The 13639-nt window shown below is 41.4% G+C and overlaps 1 protein-coding gene across 5 annotated transcripts in view; it reads left to right on the top strand.

Annotated features, from left to right (window-relative positions):
- zgc:65895 (uncharacterized protein LOC393546 homolog) overlaps positions 1-11870 on the top strand; it is a 36689-nt gene extending 24819 nt beyond the window's left edge. For 4 of the 5 annotated variants that reach the window (XM_037761683.1, XM_037761684.1, XM_037761686.1 and 1 more), the window contains one exon: positions 10365-11870. In XM_037761683.1, coding sequence (XP_037617611.1) covers positions 10365-10655 — 291 coding nt within the window. In that variant the 3' untranslated portion in view covers positions 10656-11870. Of the gene's footprint in view, positions 1-6649; positions 7052-7678; positions 7731-10364 lie in introns of those variants that run through there. The other variant, XM_037761688.1, reaches the window with a different exon arrangement.
- The last annotated feature ends 1769 nt before the right edge of the window (positions 11871-13639 follow it).

Here is a 13639-nt window from a genome sequence, read left to right as displayed (position 1 = left end):
GAAAAATAGAGGGATGCAAGGAGAGAACATTATTTGAGGAGGGGTATAAGATTATGATAGTGTCTGACATCATCTAGTAGAGTGAATTCCTTCACTAATTCCTTCATAACGTCCTCTGTTATCACATTTTCACACAGTTGTTGGATCGTTGTCAAGACCACACACTGCAGCCTGAGTGACGGCACAGCTCTGCTTTCACTCAGACGGCACAATAAAGTGAGGCGGAAGTGTTACTTACACTCAGCTGGATGCTTTTGTGGATATGTGTGGATAAAGGGAGGGTTGTGGCAGAAGGGGGGACTTCTAGTTTATGTACCTCAAATACACAAGAAGGCTTTTAGGTTTGTGTTCGCACTATTGATTTGACGCTTTTCTGTAACATTTAGCTGCTCCTCTGCTTTCTTTTACTCTCACGTCTTCTTGATGGTTGTGTAGATTTAAAAAAACTTTTCTATATTATGAAGATTTAGTCTTTTATTCTCAAGATATGTGTGAATTTACATGTAAGCCTCCCTTAGTTTAGCTGTTTTTAAGGCTCCCGACTCAAAGGTTAGGGCCGCATCTAACGATTATTTTGTTTTTTTCTTGCTTTTTTTCTGTTTTATATCATATTAAACTGAATATCTTTGGGTTTTGGGCTGACAAAACAAGGCATTTAAAGGCGTCACCTTGGACTTTGTGAAATTGGGACAGACATTTTCCCTATTTTCTGACATTTTATGGACGAACTTCGACTTAAACGATTAATTGAGAAAATAAATTGCAGATTAATTGATAATAAAAATAATCGATAGTTTCAGCCCTGCTTGTTTTGTCCTAAAACCTTCAGTGTGCTTTCACCAACAAAAAGCAGCAAATCATCACAATTGAGGAACTGGAGAGGTATTTTTTGCCGGAAAAAAATACTCAAATAGTTCAAATCAAGCATCGAAATAGTTGCCGATTAATTTTTTTTGTCTTCTTCTGTGTTTTTCCTCCTGACTTTACTCGTCTGCTTCCTTTCCTCACTTCCGTTTCTCTTCTCGTGCACTGATTCGTTTCATCCAATCAGTGATTTCACTCACTGACGGGCGCCGCCGCCGATTCAACACGCTGAATCGGCCGAAAAAACTCTGACCCGGGCAGACTAGAGCTGACGATGCGGGACACAAAAACTAGGCCGACAGACGCTCACTGACGGCCCCAAACTATGCGTCGGGGCCTTTAAACCCGATTAAATCATTCTTTAACTTTAAATCATGTTCCCCCAAACTTTAAAACTAGCTTAAAAATTAAGAAAGATTAAATTTAAACCTTAATTTAAACATCAGTTGGAGCCTAAAGCTCGAGGATTGGGTTTAAAGGTAGGTATCAACTTTTCTCAAATATAGTGTCACTCCTTGTTTCCAGTGAAACTTTATATTTTTAACTATGTGGGCAATGCGAGCACCATCTGTTCTTATTATTCCTCCACATCCACGTCGTCTGCGCCACACTGTTGGCTACACATCCGCCCTTTATGTAAGACTCCACAGGGTGTGGCGAAGATATGCACCACCACCCTTTTATTTCCTGTTCACATCTGCAAAATCATGTAGCCGGTGAACCACTTTTTTAAGGTTTTACTTCAGTAGAAATCATGCTGTGATTGGTGAAGAAGATGAGGTAGAGCGGTGTTTTGTTAACGGCTTAAATGAGAGCTCTGCTGTTAATTGTTTTATCCGCATTTGGCAAGGCGGAGAGCTCATCACCTAACTTAAACTAAGTATTACTACATTACCACAGCATATTACTCCAAGTGTCTAAGTCTCCCTCGTGTAGCATACATTAAGCTTTACATAGTGGTAGGTAATATATGGTCAGCTCTTTGCAACATGCCGCACACACACAAGCTTTAGAAGGACGTGGATGCATTATGAATGAAAGCATCCCATCTGTGATGTCATGACGTCGCCATTGGCGGGCTGAGTCTGTTTGCGGCATCAGCGATTGGCTGAAAGTCGAACGCTCCCCTCCTCAGACGAGCCTTTCTAGCCTTTTGTTCCAAGCGGTCATGCGTACGCTGACCCCAAACTCTGCAAGAACACAATGTTACAGAACCATACAGTATGTGATAGGGTTGTTTTCAACTTATAAATAAGCATTTTTAATGATATTTTATTAGTTTCTGTCTCCCGTTCCTTCTTTAAAAAGCTTGTTTTCAGGCCCTCGACTTGTTCGGGGATTAGTGTCGCATACAGTGTCGGCGAGGAAAAGATGATGTGACCTTATCCTAATGAGGTTAATAATCTCACTGCATGCATTGAGCTCAATCGCACCAACAAATTCAGTAAGCGCACCCCCTTCGCCGCCATTTTGTGGTCCTCACAACTGCGCGCCATCTTCGATTCCCTTTGTTCTCTACAGTTCCTCTACTCAGCGTTTTTTTGTGCTGTGTATCAGCTAGTCGTCTTGTTTTGATCGTCTTTGTCCAGGCTGTGTTGCGTGGGAGCCAACATGGACGTTCACGTGCTCCCATACTGCGAGTGTGTGCGTCCAGCGTGCATCCACTGATGTGGAGCGACAAGGCGGCTAAAGGCATGTCTGGTACAACATCCACATTCTCCTCGAGGAGGGGCGGCGTGTGAGGAAATACCAGAGATGTTTGTTGTTATATTAAGGGAATTTGCACGCACAATATGAGGCCATATGAGTCCATCACCATCAGAGCAGGATACGACGTGAAGGAGCGCGCGAGAAGGGAGTGGCTTGTTGGCGCGCTAACGAGGTGTGTGGTCAAAAGCGGCTCATCCTATTGGACACGTCACTTTAATCTCTGCTGACAGTTTATATAACAACAGAAGGGGAGGTGACATGACTCCTTATGCAGTGACATCACACAACACCCACCTATCTCCCCTCGCCGTGCGCCCAATCGTCTGAGATGTGATCCGGGCTTAGTAAGGGGACAACTCCCGTTGAACGCACACACACTCCCATCACGGTCCTCTATTGTTGGTGAGGCTCCCCTATGTGAATCTCCCACAGCTGAGGGGCCAAAGGGCGCAGGTCAGGAGGACGGTGGAGGTGGCGGCGGTGGTTGTGGTGGTGTTGGGGGGTTTTTAGTGGGGCTGGTGTGTTTTATAGCCTGAATGAGAGAGAAGGGGCTGGCCGGGCAGGAGGAGCGCTTGGCAGGAACGCCATGGCCCTAAAGCTGCTCTTCTGGGAGCTGAGAGAAGCATCTGAAGAGGTACGATGGCTGTAGTGTTGTCATGTTGTCAGGGGGGTCGCCGACGGTGGTGTAGTCGGGGAAGATTCACAACGAGGGGCGTTTGTGTTGATCGTTGGATGTTTGTCCGTCTGTCGTTTAAGTTATGAAAGATCCAGGAAACGTAACACCTGCACATCACCTCAGCATGTGTGTGCTCCCGCTCAGCAGCAGCCCTGTAGGGCCGTCGGTGTGTTTGAGGACACCGTGTTCTTGCGTTTGCACATGCATGTTGTTACGCCTGACTGTGTGTGAGTGGGAGAGCTGCAACGTGGTGCTGGACAGACTTTATCTTGCCTGCTTTCAGTTTATTTTCCCCTCCAATCTCAACCGCCAGAGATAAGCGTGATGATCCAGTTCCCTCAATTGATCCAGTTGGCCCATATTTGCTTCCCTATCACGCCACTAATAGACTATCAGTTTCCCAAAACCCAATAAACCAATATTTATACAGTCTGGACAACATGAAATCTACATTTTCCTACAGCTGACAAACTGTTTCTTTTGTTTTGCACCACAATTCCTCTCGAGAGTTAATATTTGTCTCCAACATTTTGTTTTTGCATAAGCAATACATGAATGGTGTCTCTGCAAATGTGACGCTGCTACCTTTTGGAAGAAAGAAAAAGGAGAAGTCACTACAAACACGTTATTTTCCAGTTCTCTAAAATCAATTAATCCCGTCAGAAGCACTAAAAATAGGGCTGTTCAATCAATTAAAATATTTAATCGTGATTAATCCCACATTTTTTATCTGATCTAAATGTACCTTAAAGGGAGATATTTGTCAAGTATTTAATACTCTTAATCTACATGGGAGTGGACACATATTGTCCAGAACCCTCACAGGTACTGCATTTAGCTAAAACAATAGCTCAAATCATAACATGGCAAACTGCAGTCCAACAGGCAACAACAGCTGTCAGTGTGTCAGTGTGCTGACTTGACTATGACTTGCCCCAAACTGCATGTGATTATCATAAAGTGGGCAGTCTGTAAAATGCACCCATGACAGTTTTTCCTCGCCAAAATTAGCGCAAGTTTGGAGCGTCATTTAGCCTCCTTTATGACAGGCTAGTATGACATGGTTGGTACCGATTGATTCTTTAGGTTTTCTAGTTCATATGATAAACCTGAGCCCGCGACAACCTCTGAAGATTGTGTTTTAATTGCGTTATTATTGCCGTTTTGACAGCCCTACCTAAAACACAAAGATAGGATCATGTTGAGGGTTTTATCTTCTCCTCAGACATGTTTCTGATCTCCAAACTCTCATGGTTGACACACTTACTGAGCTCGATTCAATGAACGCTGCAGCCAGACACAGTTAGAACACAGCTAAGGTGCTTAATGGTGGTCTGACGTTAGAGGTCAGTTACTGATTAAATTAAAATGTGTCCGTGTGGTGAGCACACCTGACTGGTTTTAGTTTCAGTCTCTTTATCTTCACCACAGTTGTTTACAATACTTCCTTATCTTTGTGTGCTGTTTATCTAAACTGTGTGTTTCCATTGTGACACATCAGTCCAAGTTGATGTCTTTAAATGTCTTATTTTGTCTGATCAACTGCCCCAAACGCCAAAATACTCCATTTACTACAATATAAACAAAGAAAATCTGTATATCCTCACATCTGAGTGGCTGGAAACCAGCAAATATTTGCAGTTTTTGTTTGATGAATCAGATTGAATCAGTGTTTCAGCTCCATCACACATCACAGATATAAAAAAAACTCCTAAATAATTTGTGGGAGAGCCTAATACAGAGCGGAGGGGCGGTCCTGTTTTACTGTAAAGAACAGCGTGTTCCCATTTCATTCAAATGGATGTAAAGAAGACAAAGGAGCTCCGCTTCTACTGTTTCTACTGTTATCGGACTCTGTTCTCCTATTGATTTTCAGTGTAGATGTTTATTTACTCTCACAGCTGGACAGCGCTGAGGTCAGCCTTTACCACAGGATCATTGATTATATTCTGTTTAATCAAATTACAATGAAGTCTGTGTAGAGCCATCTTGTTTTCTGTGTGTGAGACCCATTAATAAATATGGAGGACGGAACCTGCCAAAATAAATAAATAAATGACTAAATAACTAAATAAATGTCATTAAATGTAGCTAAAATTGTTTAATTTATTTAGCATTTATTATTTATTTATTTATTTTGCATTTTTTTTATTTATTTATCTTTGCATTTTCTAAATTTATTTATTAACTATTTTCCCTCTGCATTTCAACCCTTATTTATTTCCCCAAACTTATTTATTTCTATATTCTTTTCTGTACACATTTCTTTTTACATTTCCTTTATGCATTTCTGCCTCGTTATCATTATGGTCATGGGGTCAATAAATACAAAAATAAATTAATAAAAATTAAAAAAAAATATAAAAAAAATACATAAATAAATAGGTTTTGGGGAAATAAATGTAAATAAATAATAAATAAATAAGGGGTGAAATGCAGAGGGAAAAATAGTTCATAAATACATTTAAATATAAAATAAATAAAAAAAAAGCAAAAATAAATAAATAAAAACTAAATGCAAAAATAAATTAAAACATTACTAAAAACTAGTTCCCCTGATTGCCTGGCCCCTCCCTCTCATTAGGAGGTTGGCCTCACCTGCTGGGAGCACATATAATAGGGACTGTTTGTAACCTTTTACACGTATAAATCTACCGGGTTGGGATCCCATGCGCGCTCGCAAATGCGCGACTCGCGTGTGGCCGGAGCCTCTGCTCCGCTGCCTGCTCGCTTTCACTCACACACCGCTCGCGTTCTCGCTCCACCTCTAGATGTGCATGTGCACACCACTACACACTGCAGCAGAGTTAGTAGCTCTGAGAATATCTAGTGAATGTACAGTGGATGTTTGTGCAGAAATAAATGCTTCAGCTCCTCCAGACCAACAGAGGTTTCCCGTGTCTTGTGAAGTGACGGGGCTCTGCAGCGAGAAACGTTATCGACGTGAAATATAGAGCAGGTGAAATATAGGGATGTTGTGGTTTTAGCTGACGTGTGTCGCCTCACTGTTTTGAGAGATGCTCGTTCATGTCTATTTAGAGCGAGCAAGCGCGAGCCCGGACGCTGACTTTCGTTGATTTAACGGCACAGGTGTCGCTGTTAACAAGCATTTCTGAAAGTTACAAACAGTCCCTTTAAATACATGATCTATAACCAATAGGTGGAGCCATTGCTGCAGCCAAAGTTTCTCCATCCCCTGCAGTCCACATTTAAGCATGAAAAAGCACATTTATGTTGCAGTTTTGAGAAGATTAAAAGCAAAAATGTCCTGCATTGAGCTGCTGTGCTGCTGCTGTTGAAGTGGAGGCATTTCCCCTCCTTTGGACTGTGTGGGTGGATGCGGGCTTTTATAGAGGACGCTGCAGCAGGTAGAGAGATGTCACATAATGAGCTCACTCTCCTCCAATCCGGTGCCATTTCCTCGCATGCATTATGCTAATGAGCTCTTCTCTCAGCCAATCCCTTGTCTGCTGGAGCTGTTTTTCCTGCATGCATCACCCAGAGAGGCAGCAGCAGAGCTCGGAGCTGCAGCTCAGTCTTTTGTGTGCTGCGAGCTCCGGAGAGCCGCAACAACCCCCCAAATAATGCGCTGTTTTTTCTACTTTTATACCACTGGAGCTCCAGTTTGCACGGCCTGAAGAAGCGCCTGTGTGGGGGGTTTATTCAATGGGTTGGGTAGCATGAATTCCCATGTTACACGGTGGCGATGGATCTTGGCGTTTGTCAGCTGAGGAATTTCTCCATATCGTTTCTGTCCTCTGTGCTTGGAAAGGAGAGCGCATCAGTCAGGGTTGACAAGAGGTATTGCGCATTATATATATCTCTTCCATCTTTAACCTGCTATGTACATACATAGAAAGCTTTATGTCATTGTATTAAATACAAGGAGATGCACAGCTGCCACTTCTGGTCAGTGCTTTAAAACAAATATTTGACAACATATAACAGGTAAAACACACACAGTTATAAAGTAAATAAAATAGGTAAAGTAGATGTAATAAATAAATAAATATAAACAGAAGTGTTACATTAGAAGTGTAAAAATATAAAAATACATGTAATGTAAACAGAGGTAATTACACTTGTATAATAAGTAAATAAATAAAAAAACACTTGAGGTGTATATATATTGCATCAATAAATATATTCACATTCACACAGATAAATGTATTCACATTCACATTCACAATGTACATTCATGCCCTGAAATGATGGCTTCATTGATTCTCCTTCAAAGTCAAATCCTGCCTTTCTCGACCTCCATTTCCTTTTATTTCCTCTGATTTATAACCTGTTTATTTCCCTCATTGTGGATCCATAATGGCTTTCTTTATTTGTGTTTTCGCAGCATAAAAATCCTCACATCTGTGCCAATGCAAGACCATATTATTACCCTGTTATAAACCTATTTTTCTTTATCTATTCCAGCTCCTCTGGTGCAAGTGTGGTGGCCATTGACAACAAGATTGAACAAGCAATGGTAAGCATTAATAAAATCCAGGACACAGTGTTTGTAAATAGGCCTGTCTCATATGTTTATGTAAGTGTATCCCCTCCTTTCTGTTTTTATTTTCTCATGTTTTCACTGCTTTTTAAATAATATTTATAAGATAATGTTATGTTTTTATGGAGGGAACCTGAGGTAGATATAAAGCAAGTTGGAGAATGAATGAATGAATGAATAAGACGCCTGCTTTTCTGTATTCTGGACGTGGAGTTGTGCGTAAAAACGCACAATTCCGCACATATATGCACATATATGCACCTGCTGGTGTTTTAATTAGAGGCAACAGGAGTTTCCTGCTCTGTCACGATTTAGACCGACGACCTCCGGCTTGCTGGCAGCGAGGCTAAAGGTTCACACGCTATCCCCCCTCCTCTTCCTCTCTCTTTCTCTCTCTCTTTCTCTCTTTCTCATGCATATACTTCCCTATAGTCCCCCTCCCTGTCCTGTGTTGCTAGGCAAGCAGCAGCCTCCCCACGGCTCAGTATAAATAACTCTGCCGGTGATTCGCTCCTCCCACCCCGGTGCAGGAACATTTTGTTCCCTGGCTGCAGCGTACCGGGGCAGGGAGGAGGAGGAGGAAGAGGAGGAGGAGGAGGAGGGGCGGGTCCATAGAGGAGGAGATGCTCACAGTATTAAATCCGGCTTCAGCAGGCTGGCACAGCTCAGGCATCATCATGCAGCTGTTTCTCCTCTAAATATCCTCTTTTTTCTGAGGAATTCATGTTGTTTGTCGTTCATTCAGACAGCTGTGCAAAAGTGATGTAAAATGAGCTTTTGCGCTCTGCTGTGTCACACGTTTTCCCCCCCTAACAGCATGTTGGAGTCACATTTTCCTGCAGCTAAGAGTAGTTTTTTCATGCTAGTAGGAGTTTTGAAACAATATCTAATTGCGATTATTTTGACTGATATGATTTGCGATATTAGCTTCGAAGCTTCGGTGAGAAATAGTCGAAGGTAATCGAAGCTTTGCAGCGCGGCGCGGCAGGCTCTTCTGTCTAAAAGGAGAGACTTAAGAGACCAGGTCCATCATCAGAGTCCAAAAAACTGATTTCATTCTGATGAAGACGCAGTTGGCGTTGAAACGTTAAACGTTGATTGCCCTAAATCCGTGTGCTCTAGTGTGCTCTGGACCTGGTCTCTGAAGTCTCTCTTGTTAGAAGGTTACCCTATTCTGTGAGCGCCGGACAAGCCGACTATTTCTTGCGCGTTTAACCTCCTTTGTTCTGTCTGTCTGTCTCCATCTCCCCCGTTTCAGTGTCCGTGACATTGCCAAACAACGATATCCGTCTGACAATAACAAATATAATTTTTCGGCTTTGTTGATTACTTGATTCTGGTTGGTCAATCACGGCGTTCTACGGTCTGTTACTTCTTTATAACAGACCGTATAACAGACCGTATAACAGACCGTATACCAGACCGTTACTATGGCCGCAGTTCTGATGTGGGACTCTAGCAGACCGTTTTTGTGTCAAATTATTGATTTCTTCAGTAAGTAGCCGTGTAATAAGCGGGATAATGTACAGCTAGCGGGTCATTGTTGTGAAAGAATCCCTTTCAGGGCAATGAGAGACATCTCTGCGTCCGGCTCGCTGTACATTATCCCTTTCTTAGCCTTCCCCTAGGGTTTTTAAAATTACAAATGTATTTACTTTTAACTTGGGCTTTGAAATATTACAGTCTACAATTTGTTTATCCTATTTTAATGCAAGTTTTTTTTGTGTGAATTGTTTTCATGCTGTATTATGTGAAGCACCTTATATAAATTGAATTCATTATTATTTATTAATTGATACTCATTTAATCTACAAAATGTCCCAAAAAATGCCATTATAATTCCTCAAAGACTAAAGTGGCCAAATAGTCCAAAACCCCGGTGATATAAAACACAGAAGAGCAGCACATCTTCACATTTGATAATTATTATTTGATTATTGATTATCAAAATAGTTAGCATTCATTTTCTGTTGATTGACATGTCGGTCAGTTAATTGATTAATTGATTTAGCTTTCAAAATGTAAAAAATATAATGAAAAAATGCCGATGGTGACGTCCTGAAATTGATCATCTTGTCTGACAAACCCCAAAATATTAAATTTACAATGATATAAATGAAAGGAAAGCTGTAACTCTTCACTTTTGAGAAGCTGAAACCAGCAAATATTTGGCAATTTTGCTTGCAAAAATGAAAAACGATCAGTTCAGATCTTTATTGTCCGACAAGAGGAGATCCTTTTTGCAACAAGGCAACATCAAAACACATGTTCATTTAATTTTAATTTTTTATTTGAAAAAGGGACAATGTACATTAATCAACATTCAAACAAATGTAAATGGACCCGAGTTAGCCAAGAAGCTAGTTTTCATCTTTGCCAGATGTTTTTGACTAATACAAATAATACAATATGTACAGTAGTTAAGAACATACATATCGCTTATCAAAATATTTGCAGATCAACCGCTCGACTAATCGCTTCATGGACGAATACGTATATGACATTTTTTGTATATTTTGCTGTGTAACGAGGTTTAATGTGGTTTAAACCAGATGTTCACCTCCCAGGATGAATCACTAACCGTGTCGCTCTTCCTCCCTCCGTCCTCAGGACCTGGTGAAGAGCCACCTGATGTACGCCGTGCGCGAGGAGGTGGAGGTGCTGAAGGAGCAGATCAAGGAGCTGATCGAGCGCAACACCCAGCTGGAGCAGGAGAACAACCTGCTGAAGAACCTGGCCAGCCCCGAGCAGATGGCTCAGTTCCAGGCGCAGGTTCAGACCGGCGTCTCCCCGACCGGCAACGCTGCCGCCGCCGCCGCCGCCGGCCAGCCTCCGGTCCCGGTCCCCGCCGGAACCACGCAAGCCCTCCCTTCCTCACAGAGCTCCGGCACGTCTGCGTAACACAGAGGATGAGAGATCGGGGGGACGGGAGAAAGAAGAGGAGGAGAAAGGAGCCATACTGTGAAGTGACCGACTATGCCACCGTCTCGAGGAGCGGAAACCGGAGGACGAACTTTATTTTTGTTGCACATTTAATTTAAAAGACTTCGGAGTTCGCTTTTCTTACCTGCTTCAGACAATCTTCATCGAGGTGATGATGATGAGGGGGAAGTACAGAGCTGACAGGAACTGACAGGAGGAGGAAAGTACGCTCTACCGTCGAATCCCTCGCCGTGTGACCCGTGGAAAGTGTGCCATCGTCTTCGCCCCTCAGCCCAGCACTCTTCATCAGCACATTTTGTTATTTCCTCATGCTGTGGTCCATGCACTTTTTTCAGTGGACGAACTATCAACCCATCTGGAATGGGAGTTTTTCTTTATCTGAAGACGCCGACACGTCGTCTGGGTTGAGACGGGGGGGTTATTATAAAGAATTTTGAATATATATATATATTCGCCAGGCCTCATTCGTTTTTTTCACGTCGCCGTCCCCACCCTCAACGCACTCTCCCCGCTCTCAGATGGAGCGTTAACATTAATGCAGGGATTCAACGTTTTTTTTAGGGAAAGGTTATTTGTTGTAATTGTGATGTGTAAAAAGTAATTGATGGAAAATAAGTAGGACATGACTGTTTCTAGGTAGTGCAAATTTCCAATTAAACTCTGCCAAGTGCCTGGTTTCTAACCATAGATACATATATAAGCTTTTTTAGTTGTTACTCAATATGTGTATATATATGTATATATATATATCTATGGTTTTGCCAGGTTTTGACCTGTGATGTCATTACTCAGGGCGGCAACACAAGAGGATTATTGACCTCGACTCTAGCTCTGCAGTGACACACGGCCTCGTACTGTACGTGAACTCTCCTCCGCCGTCGCTCACTTTATCTGGACTGTTTTACCGTTTTGGGGACGCGTGATTTCTTTTTTTTTTTTCTTTCATGATTTCTTTTTTTGTCTTTTGTACAGCCAAGTGTTTTTGAGTTGCTTGTCGTGCAACTGGAGCGCTGAACACAATAATAAGACAAAAAAGGTAAAGATAAAGGAAAATGCCTAGCAGAAGTATGTCGATGTTTTGTGCATGTTCCTCAGCCCATCACAAATGTGACGTTACAATTGCACTAGACAGTTGCACCTCAAATAAAAAATGAAAACAAAAAAAAGGGAAAAGTTTCGGTTTTCTTTTTCAATAATGTCGTGGTTGTTTCCTAGAAGACAATTATTAAGATATATGTAGGTAAAAGTTTAATTTTAGTCATAAATATACCATAAATAAGATAAGATAAGATAAGATGGACCTTTATTAATCCCCGGAGGGAAATTCAGGTGTCAAAGCAGCAACATCAGCAAACAGAGTGAATCACAGGAGAGGTAAAGGTATACAAAAATTATAAAGACAATAATAGAGATATAAAAGATAAAGAGTTAATGGGTGAACATAGTGTGTACAGTCCGTCAATAAATAAATGTAGAATGTGCAATAAATCAATAAATAAATGTAATATGTACATATGTGCAGTCAGCAATAAAGTGGTATATAGGATGTATAGTGTAAAGTGAGTGTAAAGTGCGCCAGATAGTGCATGTTTAAATTTCTTAAAAGTCCTAATAGTTGTCATATGGGGGTCAGCCTTGGTTGTGGAGCCTGATGGCTACCAGCATGAAGGACTGACCCAGGCGCTTTGTGTTGTGCCGAGGAGGGATGAGTCTGTGGCTGAAGGTGCTCCTCATCTTGACTAGCTCATCATGGAGGGGGTGGAAGGGGTTTTCCAGGATAGCGTCCAGCTTCCTCCTCATCCTGCCCTCTGCCACCACCTCCAGACCGTCCAGCTCAGATCCAACCACAGAGCCAGCCTTCCTCACCAGCCTGTTCAGTCTGTTGGCATCCCTTGTGTTCATGTTACCCCCCCAACATACCACAGCAAAAAAGAGAACACTGGCTACTACAGACTGGTAAAACATCTGCAGCAGCCTATTGCATACATTAAAAGACCTGAGCCTCCTCAGGAAGAACAAATGCGTATTTCCTCCCTTTAGAAACAATAAAACTCTGGATTTAAGTCTTTAAATTGAAGCAAAAATGTAGTTTAACCACCTCTAATTTCACAAATTAAGACAATTCTTAATATGTAAGTAAAGGTTTAATTTTAGTCATAAATATACCATAAATGTATATTTTCTTGCTCTAGAAACAATAAAACTCTGGATTTATGTCTTTAAATTGAAGTAAAAATGTAGTTTGACAACATATAATTCCACAAAATAAGACAATTCTTACAAAATATCTAAGTAAAAGTTTAATTTTAGTCATAAATATACCAAAAATTTATATTTTCTCCCTGTAGAAACCATAAAACTCTGGATTTAATTCTTTAAATTGAGGCTAAAATGTGGTTTGACCACAGGAAAATAAAAATAAACACAGCTAACAGGTTTCGTATTAGACAATAATTAATAAGTATGTAGGAAAATGTTTAATTTTAGTCATAAATATACCATAAATGTATATTTTCTCCCTCTAGAAACCATAAAACTCTGGATTTAATTCTTTAAATTGAGGCAAAAATGTAGTTTGAGCACCCCAAAATAAAAATAAACCCTCTCCTCCTCATTTTCTATCTTAATAACCACCCCCAGTGCCTCCCAGTCCACCCAGACATCCCAGTATAAAAGCAACGTGTCTGTGTCCTCACTAGACCACCACGTAAATATTGACTTATATGAAGCTCTCTGATTGGCTGCTGAGGATCGAGCCCCTATACAGCCATCTCGTGATTGGCTCCACCCACTGCACGTGTACATGCACGATGACATAAGCGACTAGCGAGGACGCGCAATCGGGAGCGCGCAGACATATAGAATGACGTCATGTGAAGGAGCTTCAATTAGGATGTTTGGTGTTTTTTTGTGTGTAAATTGGCCTTAAAATGTCATTTAAT

This window comes from Sebastes umbrosus, chromosome 24 (genome assembly GCF_015220745.1).
Source record: "Sebastes umbrosus isolate fSebUmb1 chromosome 24, fSebUmb1.pri, whole genome shotgun sequence".
Lineage (NCBI taxonomy): Eukaryota > Metazoa > Chordata > Actinopteri > Perciformes > Sebastidae > Sebastes > Sebastes umbrosus.
The sequence above is the reverse complement of the archived record's forward strand: the minus strand, read 5'-3'. Positions and strand labels throughout refer to the sequence as shown.